Here is a 12,272-nt window from a genome sequence, read left to right as displayed (position 1 = left end):
AATCTACTCTCTTCTAAGGTGCTACTAAATTAGTGACATTATAAAGGCGTCCAACAGACTGTTACTCTGCTACTATATAATATAAAGTTATATAAACAAAAATCCAGACTATACTTCAGTTTTAATGAAATCAAAAACTTCAATTTTGAGGAACTCTAGTTCCTTTAATTAATATAAAAATAAAATATCTGATTAAAAGCAAAGTGTTTTTAATAAGGCACTAAAGGAGTTCCCGTCGTGGCGCGGTGGTTAATGAATCCGACTAAGAACCATGAGGTTACGCGTTCGATCCCTGCCCTTGCTCAGTGGGTTACGATCTGGCGTTGCCGTGAGCTGCGGTGTAGTTCGCAGACGCGGCTCGGATCCCGCGTTGCTGTGGCTCTGGTGTAGGCCGGTGGCTACAGCTCCGATTAGACCCCTAGCCTGGGAACGTCCATATGCCGCAGGAGCGGCCCAAGAAATGGCAAAAAGACAAAAAATAAAAAATAAAAAAAAATAAGGCACTAAAAATTTATTCACAACTTACAAGAATGATTCTCTCTGAAAACTCTGTAATACCATATAAACTAGGCCCTCTATTTTTATATTAAAAAAGTTGAAAGAAAATTATTACATAGATGGTATCTATTAAGTAATACTTTTCATTACTTGATTAATTTAATCTAATCATCATATTGTTTTAATATGAAAATTATTTCACATTGCATCCTTAGCACAACATTGAGATGTATATGTGTCAGTGTAGGATACTGAAATAATCATATAATTTTTTTTCAAAAAATATACCTGATCCTTATTTGCTGTTTTTTTGCTATTGACAACTGATAGAATGGCTACAAAGATGTTTGTTGATTGGACATCTTTCTTTCTTTTACTTATAATCTTACATGACATTATGGCAAGAAGAGGGTGGGTTTATGGGGGAAATGATACAATTTGTTAGAACTGAGCAATAATTAATGATTAATCACCTCTTGCATGGTCTACTTTATGTCACGATGTGTTTTAACAATTCTCTGTAAGTTCCACATACTTTTACTTTTCTCCTAGAGACATAACAGCTCTCTCTCTCCTCCATTCTATCCTCCCAAATGGCACACACCCTCCTAGCCCACCTTCGGGGTCAATTTCTCTCAACTGTACTTCTGATTTTAATTGCTTTTCACTATCTAATATCCATATTTTCATATGTACTATCTCTCCTTTTCACAAGCAGGGTGATGACGAAGAGTAATGAGAGTTTAGCAGATGATTTCATACTGGTGGGCTTCTCTGACCAGCCTCAGCTTGAGAAGATCCTCTTTATGGTTGTGTTAATCTCCTATCTCCTGACACTGGTGGGCAACACAGCAATCATCCTGGTCTCTTGTCTGGATCCCATTCTCCACACGCCTATGTATTATTTTCTTAGCAATCTCTCCTTTGTTGACCTATGTTTTACCACCAGCATTGTTCCCCAGCTGCTGTGGAACCTCCATGGTCCATCCAAGACAATTAGTCCTATAGGCTGTGCCATTCAACTCTATGTATCCCTGTCACTGGGCTCCACTGAATGTGTTCTCCTGGCTATCATGGCATTTGATCGTTATGCTGCTGTTTGCCGACCACTCCATTATCCCAGGGTTATGCATTCACGGCTTTGCCAGTCTCTTGCAGGAATGGCTTGGTTGAGCGGAATGGGCAACACCCTAATCCAGGGCACTATCACCCTTCGGCTGCCCCGTTGTGGGAACAACAGGATTTACCACTTTATATGTGAAGTGCCTGCCATGATCAAGTTGGCCTGTATAGACATTCATGTCAATGAGGTCCAGCTCTTTGTGGCTTCCTTGGTGCTCCTCCTCCTTCCTCTGGCACTTATCTTGATCTCATATGGATGCATTGTCCAAGCAGTAATGAGGATCAGGTCAGCTCAAGCCTGGCATAAAGCCCTTGGCACTTGTGGGTCTCACCTATTGGTGGTTTCCCTCTTCTATGGGACCATCACAGCTATCTATATCCAGCCCAGCAGCTCTTATGCCCACAGTCAAGGAAAGTTCATAACCCTTTTGTATACTGTTCTAACTCCCACCCTTAACCCTCTCATTTACACTCTGAGAAACAAAGATGTAAAGGGGGCTTTGAAGAGGCTGGTACGAAAAGATCAGAGCACAGCAGAGTAAGAAATTCTTATGACGTAAAATAACAGACCTGGCCTATCTAAGGTGGAAGTGCTGAAGGAAAGACACCAGAAGGCATTATCCAGAGATAGCCTGAAATATATGCTACAAAACCAAACTCACAAGACATTCTGGAGAACCCCAAAGCAGCTGAAATTGCTTTCTTTCATCTCCCTATTGAGGTACTCAAAGCTAAATTGTGTTTATAGACATCTTTATTATCTGTCAGCCAATTGGTTTACTCAATAAAATTCAAACATGACTATTTCCAGAATCTCTGTAGCTAATTTTCTTCCCTCTCTGCCCTTTCTTTTATGTAAATCTTGGGTTTGCCTTATTAAATTAAATTAATCTATTGATTGATATCTTTTGTATAAATAAACCCGGTGTGCTACTAATGAGCTAGGTGTTTTTGAATTACTCCTCAGCAGTTTATTCTAGTGATCTGCTGAGACATTGCCCATCTGGATCCTACCCTTAGACCAAGAGAAACAGGTAGCCTAAAGTCCAACTTATCTGCACTGGATTCCTTGACCCTGCAACTCACCCTCCCTTAGCCTTTTTGGTAAGTCTGGTGATTAAGCCTTTCATTTCTTTTTCTTTTGTTTCTTATGTTCTAATCTGATTCTTTGTCAAGTTAGATTTTCATTGATATTTTGATTGTCCATAGCAATCAAAAGTGGTGTCCACACTTGCACCAGCAATAGTAGATTTTAAATTTTAATTTTTACATTTAGATGATTAAGTGACTTCTGTTAGTTGATAGATCTCAGGAATCCAGCCCCTGTCAGGTGAAGAGAAATGAGGCATTTGAATGTAATTCATTTGAGGGGTGTGTGTTTGTGTGTGTGCGTGCATGTGTGTGCATGTCTGCGCATGTGCGCGTGTCTGCACATGTGTGCGTGCATGCCCGTGCGTGAGCATGTTTGTTTGTTTGAAGATTCCAATATTTCTAGCAATTATATTTCCTGGTATAGGAGATACAGGGTTGGGAGGTTTTTAGTCTTTTGTGTCTTTCTGATTTTTTTATAGAATCCTCTCTGTGCATTTTGGGTTTGTACCACTATGAGTGTCCCTGCATCTGAAAGGTCAGAACACTTTTCCTCCTCCCCCCAGTACTCTGACTTTTTAAATCTATATCCATTATAGGGCTAATAATTGGCAGTGTCTGCCAAAATGGAATTTGTATATCTTAACATCCACTTTCTCTTACATGTATTTTTGGCTTTCATAAAATTGTATACTACCTTAAAATAAAAGGAAACTGAATCCCTAACCTCTCATGCTCAGCCTTCTTTGATTAGTTTACCAAAAACCTTAAATGATTAAAGAATTTGAAATCAGTATTCTTTCAGGACTCTTTAAATAGACTAAATAAAGCAGAGAAGAAAAAATCTATGCCATTGCAAACTGAACAAACTGACACAGAAAAATGAGGGTTTCCTACAGCTGTATAAATCAAGATTTAATATTTCCCAAACTTTAAGCAAGGTAATCTTTTAATGGGAAACTGATGGAAACCAGTGTCATTATTAAGGAACATGAACTCTGAAAAGAGAATGTCCTGCCAGATTCAAAAGGGAGTCAAAATGCTATAAGATTTCTTACCAGTTAGGCCTCTGGACAAATGTGATGATATTTAGTTATATGTCTTTCTGTCTTTACTATATGAATGCTTCTGCTTTTACTTTAGATGATTTTATACTACACTTACTTATCTAATCTACATAAGAGCTTGCAAAACTTTCAGTTTTTATAAATATATATATTTTAGTAAACAAATCAGTATACCTCGTCTTCATGTAGAGGGAGGTAATGAGTTAAAATATAATTTCTCTGAAAATGCAATAGAGTTATGATTGATTTCCAAAGATAAATAAGTGTTTATATCAAACTAAAGTAAAAGAAACTTAGATTTTTAAAATAATTTATCCTTTTACTTTAAATGATGGATTAACTTTCTAAGATTTTTTTTTTTGCTCAAACTATAACTCAGAATTTAAAAATATTTTCTAAATCTAATTAATGACTTTGGCTATATGATAAAATAAGAAACCCAACCAATCTGCATTATTTTAAAATAATTTAAATTTTTTATGTGATATATACTTATACATAGAAAACATATATATTATCATTACTTAAGTTTATTCTTTTTAATGTTAGACTGCTTAGTAATTTTATTGTAAAAATTGCTCTATGTATTTCTTCCTAGCGTTAGGTTCTAGTTTATACACTCTTGACATAAAGAAAAAAAGATTAGGAGTTCCCATTGTGGCTTGGCAGAAACTAACCCAACTAGTAGCCATAGGCTGTGGGTTCCAACCCTGGCCGTGCTCAGGGGGTTAAGGATCCAGCATTGCCATGAGTTGTGGTGCAGGTTGCAGATGTGGCTCAAATCTGGTGTTGCTGTGGCTGTGGCATGGGCCAGGAGCTGCAGCTCTGATTTGACCCCTAGCCTGGGAATTTCCATATGCCACACCTGTGCCCCCCCCCCAAAAAAAATGGAGAAGAAGAAGAGGTGAACACTAAAGTGATTGTCAGTGTGATGAATTATCACAAAATGAAAATAAAAGAAAATAAAAACACATGAAATCACTTCCCAGATGAGAAACTTGAACATTACTCACTCTCCAGAAGCCCCATCATTCCCATTCCATTCACTATCTCAACTTTCCTACCCACAGGTAATCACTACTCATACTCTAAAAACAAAGTTTGTTTTACTTGTTTTTGAACTTCGCATAAATTGAATAATGCAGAACATAATCTTTTCATTTAACTTGTTTCTGAGATTCATCCAGGATACTGCATGTAGCAGTATTTTGTTTTCATTGCTATATAATAGTCTATATTATGAATATAATACAATTTACTGATTTTTTTACTATTTGGCTAAAATAGTATCATTTTACTATTATTATTAATACTGCTTGTATGAATGTTTTAATTTAGCTATTTTGGTGAGTGTGTCTAGGAATGGAATTCCTGCATAATATGGTATGCATATGCTAAGCTTTAGTGTGTACACTGCCTAACAGTTTCCAAGTGGATGAACCAATTTAGACTCCCACCAGCCATGTATGAGAATTTATTCTGCTCACACTTTTAACAACACTTGGGAGTATTAGTCTATTTTAGTTTAGGTGTTCCGGGAAACTTACGGTGGTATTAAATTGTAAGTTTAATTTGCATTTCCATGATGACTAAGATAGTTGAGCATTTTTGTATATTGATTTGTCATTTAAATATTATTTTTTGTGAAGCACCTATTCAAGACTTATGACATTTTTCTATTAGGTTATCTGTCTTTTTTGTCTTGATTTTTAGGTATTTTTATATTTTGGTCTATTTTTAGGTATTTTTATATTTTGGTCTATTTTGAAGTAGTAAGTACTATAAATATCTTCTCCCTCTCTATGGTTTACCTTTTCACTTTTTCTTTTTATGGCCGTACCTGTGGCAAATGGAAGTTCCCAGGCTAGGAGTCAAATTGGAACTGCAGCTGCAGGCCACAGCAACACCAGATCTAAACCACATCTGCAACCTACCTTGCAGCTTGCTCAATGCCAGATCTTTACCCTACTGAGTGAGGCTAGGGATCGAATCCACATCCTTGCCAAGACTATGTCAGGTTCTTAACCCACTGAGCCACAGTGGGAACTTCACCTTTTCACTTTCTTAATAGTATCTTGTGATTAGAAGGTTTCTAATATTAATTAAATCTAATTTATTGATGACTTCCTTATATTAGTACTATATATGCATTAGTTAAAAAACTTTTCCACCCATCAAATCATGAACATATTTGTCAGTGTTATTTTCCAGATGGTTTGATGTTTTGTCATTCACATTTATGTTCTCTAAAATCTACAGTGAAATAATTTTTGAGAGAAAAACATCAATTTTTTTATGGATATCCAACTGACAAAGCACTATTTTTTATTAAAAGATTGCCCTTTCCCCATCTCTCTTCATGATCAAGTTTGTTATAAACCTATTGTCTAAATTCATGTGGGTTTGTTTCAGATTCTTTATTGTGTTTCATTATCATCCCTGTCTAACCCATAAGACATTGTTTTAATTGCTGTCTCATAATAATAAATGTTGATATCAGGAGTCTCAAGTCTTCCCACTTTGTTCAAGAGAGGAGAATTATAGGTCTCTCTCAGGAACATAATGAAAAATTCTAAGCAAAGTATTAGTATTTTGACTCTAGCAATATATCAAAAGGAAAATAGACTATAACCAAACTGATTTTATTCCAGGAATTCAAAGTTGTTTTAATGTTGAAAAGTCAATCAATGTAATATACTGTATTAGCAAAATAAAGGGAGGAAAAAACATATCATTTCAATAGTTACAAAAAAAGCCTTTGGTAAAATTCAGCATCCATTCATGCTAACATAAAAATGCATTTGGCATACTAGCATTAGAAGGGAACATTCTTAATATGATAAAGGCTAGCTATACAAGTCCTACAACAAGAGGAAATCACTACTTATTCTAATGATATCCAGCACAATTTTGAAGAATCCAAAGGAAATTGGTTTAAATGGAATTAAATTGGTTTTAATGGAAGTTGCTTAGAATTACAGTTACCATGTGTCACCAGAGCCAAAAACTACTGGACCATACATGCAAGGATAATATCTGAAGTATTTAACATCCTGTACCTCTCACATGTACACACACACAAACTATACATATTAGAAAAGACAAGGAAATTTATATTTTTATAGTATTAACATATGTGAGGTTCAGGACAGAAGAGGAAAAATCAATTACACATATAACTTAAAAGATGATAGATTATAGAATGAAAAGATGATAGATTATAGAATAGGAGAAAATATTTGCAAAAGAAATACCTCATAAAGGACTGTATCCAAAATATACAAAGAACAATTAAAACTCAACAAGTAAACAATCTGATTAAAACATGGGCCAAAGATTTTAACAGTTATCTCACCAAAGAAAATATATGATGGCAAGTAAGCATATGAAAAGATGTTCCATATCATGTGTTATCAGGAAAATGCAAATTATGCCAACTAAAACAATGAGATATCACTATACACCTATTAACATGGCCAAAATTCAGAACAGGGACAACACTGAATGCTAACGAGGAAGTGGGGCAACAGGAATTCCCTTTCATTGCTGATGGAAATGCATACATGTATACCCACTTTAGAAGACAGTTTGGCAGTTCTTTTATAAAATTAAACATATTCTTACCATACGATCCAGCAATCAATTATCCAAAGGGGTTAAAAACCTTTGTTAACACAAAAACCTGTACACGGATGTACCAGCTTCATTCACAATTACCAAAACTTGGAAGCAACCAAGATATCCTTCAGTAGGTGATTAAATAAATGAACAGTGATACTTCCATACAATGAACTCTTATTCCACACTAAAAAAAATGAGCTATCAAGCCATGAAAAGCCATGGAAGAATCTTAAATGCATATTACTAAGTGAAAGAGGTCAGTCTGAAAAGGCTACAGACTGTAGTGATTTCAACAATATGTCATCCGAAAAAGGCAAAAGGATGGAGACCAGCAGTTAGGGTGAAAGAAGGGATGAATTAGGCAGAGCACAGAGGATTTTTAGCACAGGGAAAATATTCTGTATGATACTACAATGGTGGACATACGTCATCAGAAATTTATTAAAACTCATAGAATGTACAACCCCAAAAATGAACCCTAATGTAAGCCTTGAATTTGGGGAAATAATGATATATCAATATAGGTTCAGTAGTTAAAAGGGATGTCCCTCCTGAGATGTACATCCCACTGTTGTGGGATGTTGACAGGGAGGCTTTGGGCTGGGGGGGGAGAGGAATAGGTAGATGGGATATCTCTGAACCTTTTTCTTAATGTGGCTGTAAACCTAAAACTGCTCTTAAAGATTAGTTTTTGAGGAAAAAAAAAGGTGATAGACATTTTATCACATCTCAATCAGCTCAATTTCCACACTCTTTAGGAGAAATGAACTATGTAGTCACTGCTAAAACATATCTGCAAAGGGCAAGTGTACATCACCATAATAAAATGACCTATTGCGTTACAATTTTTGAATGGATGCTTTTATGTATTTTGTGTTAAATCCACCCAGAAGAAAAATCAATTTATTTTTCTCTCCTCTGTTCTCAATGTGAACATCATAATTTGCATAAGAAGAAAAGATGTGATTAAAATGTAATGAGAGGAGTTCCTGTTGTGGCACAGTGGAAACTAATCCAACTAGGAACCACGAGGTTGCAGGATTGATTGCTGGCCTCGCTCAGTGGGTTAAGGATCTGGCATTGCCATGAGCTCTGGTGTAGGTCGCAGACACTCAGATCCTGTGTTGCTGTGGTTGTGGTGTAGGCCAGCAGCTGTAGCTCCGATTCGACCCGTAGCCTGGGAACCTCCATATGCCACAAGTGCAGCCATAGAAAGAAAAAAAAAAAAAAGAAGAAGAAGAAAGAAAGAAAAAAGAAATAAACTTAAAAAAAATGTAATGAGAGATGTACTGCAAGTAGAAACGTTCTTTCAGATATTTGAGCCATTTTCATAGAAGCTGCAAGAGACTATTAATTGCGTCAAGCCCAGACACTTTTGCCTAGAGGAAGCCTTTCGTCCAATAGCCATTACATAAAGGCATAGAACTTATACAACATTGTTCTAAGGGATATCTAACCTGTGTAAAGAAGCTATATGATTTCCTGCCTTTCAATTTAGAGAAAACTTTATTTTTCCATTTGGTTTGCTGAGAATAGCTATTATAATGCTGATAAAGATGACTGAGCACCAAGAGTAAAATATATACTGATTGGGCAACAAGAAGTTTTTAGATCATTGGGCAACATGAGAGACATACATGTTCTCTATAGGCTAGCCACAAGGAAAAGCTGCCATTGAATGATGTGTAGAATTTTAAAAATAGGCTCTAAGAAGCTTCTAGAAGTATTGGATAAGTGAACAAACAGATGGAGGTATTGCACAGAACTTTCCATATGTGCACCGCTTTTTCTCCAGAGCAGTGTAGATGACCACTTGGCCCCCTGAGGAGGTCCCACTCTAATATTGATTAAAATTATAGTAGATACACAACAGCTATACTGACAGTATTTTTAAAAAGAATATGAGAAGAAGAAATAAATTTTCCTCTGGATTATCTCTAGGTGCATTCTGCTAATGTTGTGGCATAATTTAGTCATTTTAAGCAGTCAGCTTTCTGCCTTTTAAACAAGTCTCAAGATTGTTCCCTTAATCACCAGATTTAGTGTATTATAAGAAATCACATTTTGATATTCCTTTTTAAACTTCATGAGAAAAGGCATAGGAAAATGCAATATTTCACCGAAATCTATGACTATTCATTATTTTTAGAGCTCTGTTTGATTACCACAGGAAGAGAATAATCAATATTTTACTTTCTATGAAATACATAGATAATAATAGTAACAATCAGCCACAGTCGTTTGGGAGCTGGAGGAATGATGGAAGCTGGCAATAGGCATTCTGGGAATGCGGTATTTGAATTATAAAAGGACTACCTTCTCTAAGCCATGTTCCATTCTTGCTCTTGTTCTCTCCCTAGTAGCTTCTTTACTGCTCCCTTCACATCCTTATTTCTCAAGGTATAGATGAGGGGGTTAAGCATTGGAGTGATGAGTCCATAGAAGAGTGCAAGAAGCTTGCCCTTCAATTTGGCTGAATTGCTCTTGGGTGCCATATATGCATAACCACTAATGGCTGAACCATAGAACATAATGACCACCAGCAGATGAGACCCGCATGTGTTGAAGGCCTTCTTGCGACCCTCAGAAGACTGGATTCTTACCACTGCTCTGACAATGCTGATGTAAGAGAATAGAATTAATCCAACCGGGATAACTTTTATGACCACCACAGCAGCATACATCTCTACTTCATTGATCCACGTATCGACACATGATAACTGAAGCATGGCAGGTACCTCACAGAAGAAATTCTCCACCTGATACTGACCACAGCGAGGTAACAAGAAAGTTAACACTGTTTGCACCAAGGAGTTGCTGAAACCTGTTACCCAAGCCACTGCTGCCAGTTGTTGGCATAGGCGAGAATGCATGATAACAGTGTAATGGAGAGGTTGGCAGATGGCTACATAACGATCAAAGGCCATTACGGAGAGAAGTACACATTCAGTGGATCCTAAACCAAGGAAAATGAACAGTTGAGCTACACATCCTATGTAGCTGATTCTTCTCCAGTGGCTCTGTATGTTGACCAGCGTCTGGGGGACAGTGGAGGTAGTATAGCAAAGGTCCAAAAAAGAGAGATTTGCCAGAAAGAAATACATGGGGGTGTGGAGTCTGGGATCAAGGCGTGACAAGATAATGATGGCTGAATTCCCAAGGAGGGTCATGATGTAGAAAACAGAAATGGCCACGAAAAGGATCATTTCTAGTTTGGGCCATTCAGAGAAGCCCACCAGAACAAAGCCGCCGGAGGGATGGAAAGTGTTATTGAATCTTCTCATTGCTTCCCACTTGTTGGAAACACCACAGTCAGAATTCTGAAACCTGATTATTCTCTGCTTAGAACTTAATACTTACCCATAAACATATACGCGACAAAGGAACTGGATAGGGGATGCTGAAACAAATAAAATCATTTATGTTTTTCCTTTTATTCCCTCAGCAAGAAAACTGAGAATTAGCAATTATATACCTGTATTTTAACAACCATGTTTTCACCCACAACTTTCATTTACTAAGCTCATAGTTTATTAAATAGAGGTATTATAAAAATAAAATAGTATAGATGCATTACAAAATATGTGTTACAAAAAGAAACGCTGGATCTGTTCAGCTTGAGAAAAATTGATTTCATTGGCATTTAATTAAATCTTGAATTTACTGTTTTCCAATTTCATTTTTTTCCAATTCAGTTCATCTTCTTACTGATTTTAGTGCATTTATATAATAGCAGATGAAAATTACCATTTTTGAAAGGCACTATCAGTTACGGAAGATAAATTCTCTCTCTCTCTCTTTTTTTTTTGTTTGGTCTTTTGTCTTTTTAGGGCTGCACCTGCGGCATATGGAGGTTCCCAGGCTAGGGGTCGAATCGGAGCTGTAGCCCCCGGCCTATGCCACAGCCACAGCAATGCCAGATCCGAGCCGTGCCTGCAACCTACACCACAGCTCACGGCAACACCAGCTCCTAAATCCACTGAGTGAGGCCAGGGATTGAACCCGCAACCTCATGGTTCCTAGTCAGATTTGTTTCCGCTGTGCCATGATGGGAACTCCTCCTTTCTGATTTCTGTATTTCTCTTACTTATTATAATTAAGTTAATATTGATAAAACTCTAAGAACCAAAAGCAATACACTTACAGAACTAATGTGTTATTATATTTAACCAAAGGATAATTAGTAGGAGTTAACATGGGTAGGACTAATAGCAAACATTTTTTTCACTTGTTTTGCTTATGTCACACATTTATATCAAGTAATATATATTTATATCAAATAACATGAACTAAAAGTAGTTTGTGGTTTTCTTGGCTGGGTTTACTATTCCCTCCATTTACTTCTAAGCATAAAAATTCCCAAAACAGGCTTTCCTGTAATAAAGCTTCATTACCATGAATCCGTTTTCTGGAAACTATGCCTACACAATGGATTTTATGTAGCAAATGGAAAAAGCTGTGAAGAAAATTAGACAAATTGTGTGGTCTGAGTCCTGGATGCCACAATTACCAAATATATGATCATGTACACACAAACACACACTGTCTGTATGCTTTTTTTCCTTATGTATAAAGCAAATATACTATTCAAGTGAAAATGTTTTATTCAAACTTTGAACTATGTACAACAGATTATATAAATACAAGTATTACTATCAAAACAACAATAATAATCACTTGTGAAATGATTCTCTCAGTGAAGCGTTTTTATGAAATCCTGTGCATTTAAACACTATTGTATGTAGCCAGAAGGATTAATGAATAAGCCTGTAGTGTGTGAATAAACATTCACTTAATAACATATTTTATTTATAACATTAGATATTAGCTAGTAAAGACACAAAATCTGTCATCTCCAATTATCTGCATGCCTGG

At 36.3% G+C, this 12,272-nt stretch overlaps 2 protein-coding genes across 2 annotated transcripts; one reads left to right on the top strand and one right to left on the bottom strand.

Annotated features, from left to right (window-relative positions):
• Positions 1–1,220: 1,220 nt before the first annotated feature.
• On the top strand, positions 1,221–2,162 carry LOC125135744 (olfactory receptor 2G3-like). The gene has a single exon (XM_047796135.1). It carries the CDS (start codon positions 1,221–1,223, stop codon positions 2,160–2,162), a length of 942 nt encoding a protein of 313 aa, XP_047652091.1.
• Positions 2,163–9,718: 7,556 nt separating this feature from the next.
• Positions 9,719–10,681, bottom strand: LOC125136564 (putative olfactory receptor 2B8). Its single transcript, XM_047797422.1, has one exon. It carries the CDS (start codon positions 10,679–10,681, stop codon positions 9,719–9,721), a length of 963 nt encoding a protein of 320 aa, XP_047653378.1.
• Between the last annotated feature and the right edge of the window lie 1,591 nt (positions 10,682–12,272).

This window comes from Phacochoerus africanus, chromosome 9 (assembly GCF_016906955.1).
Source record: "Phacochoerus africanus isolate WHEZ1 chromosome 9, ROS_Pafr_v1, whole genome shotgun sequence".
In the NCBI taxonomy this organism is placed as follows: Eukaryota; Metazoa; Chordata; class Mammalia; order Artiodactyla; family Suidae; genus Phacochoerus; species Phacochoerus africanus.
Note: the sequence above shows the minus strand (reverse complement) of the source record. Positions and strands in the feature narration are given on the sequence as shown.

Coding starts and splice junctions, on each gene's coding strand:
- LOC125136564 (XM_047797422.1), bottom strand. CDS start 10,681: ATGAGAAGATTCAATAACACTTTCCATCCCTCCGGCGGCTTTGTTCTG.
- LOC125135744 (XM_047796135.1), top strand. CDS start 1,221: ATGACGAAGAGTAATGAGAGTTTAGCAGATGATTTCATACTGGTGGGC.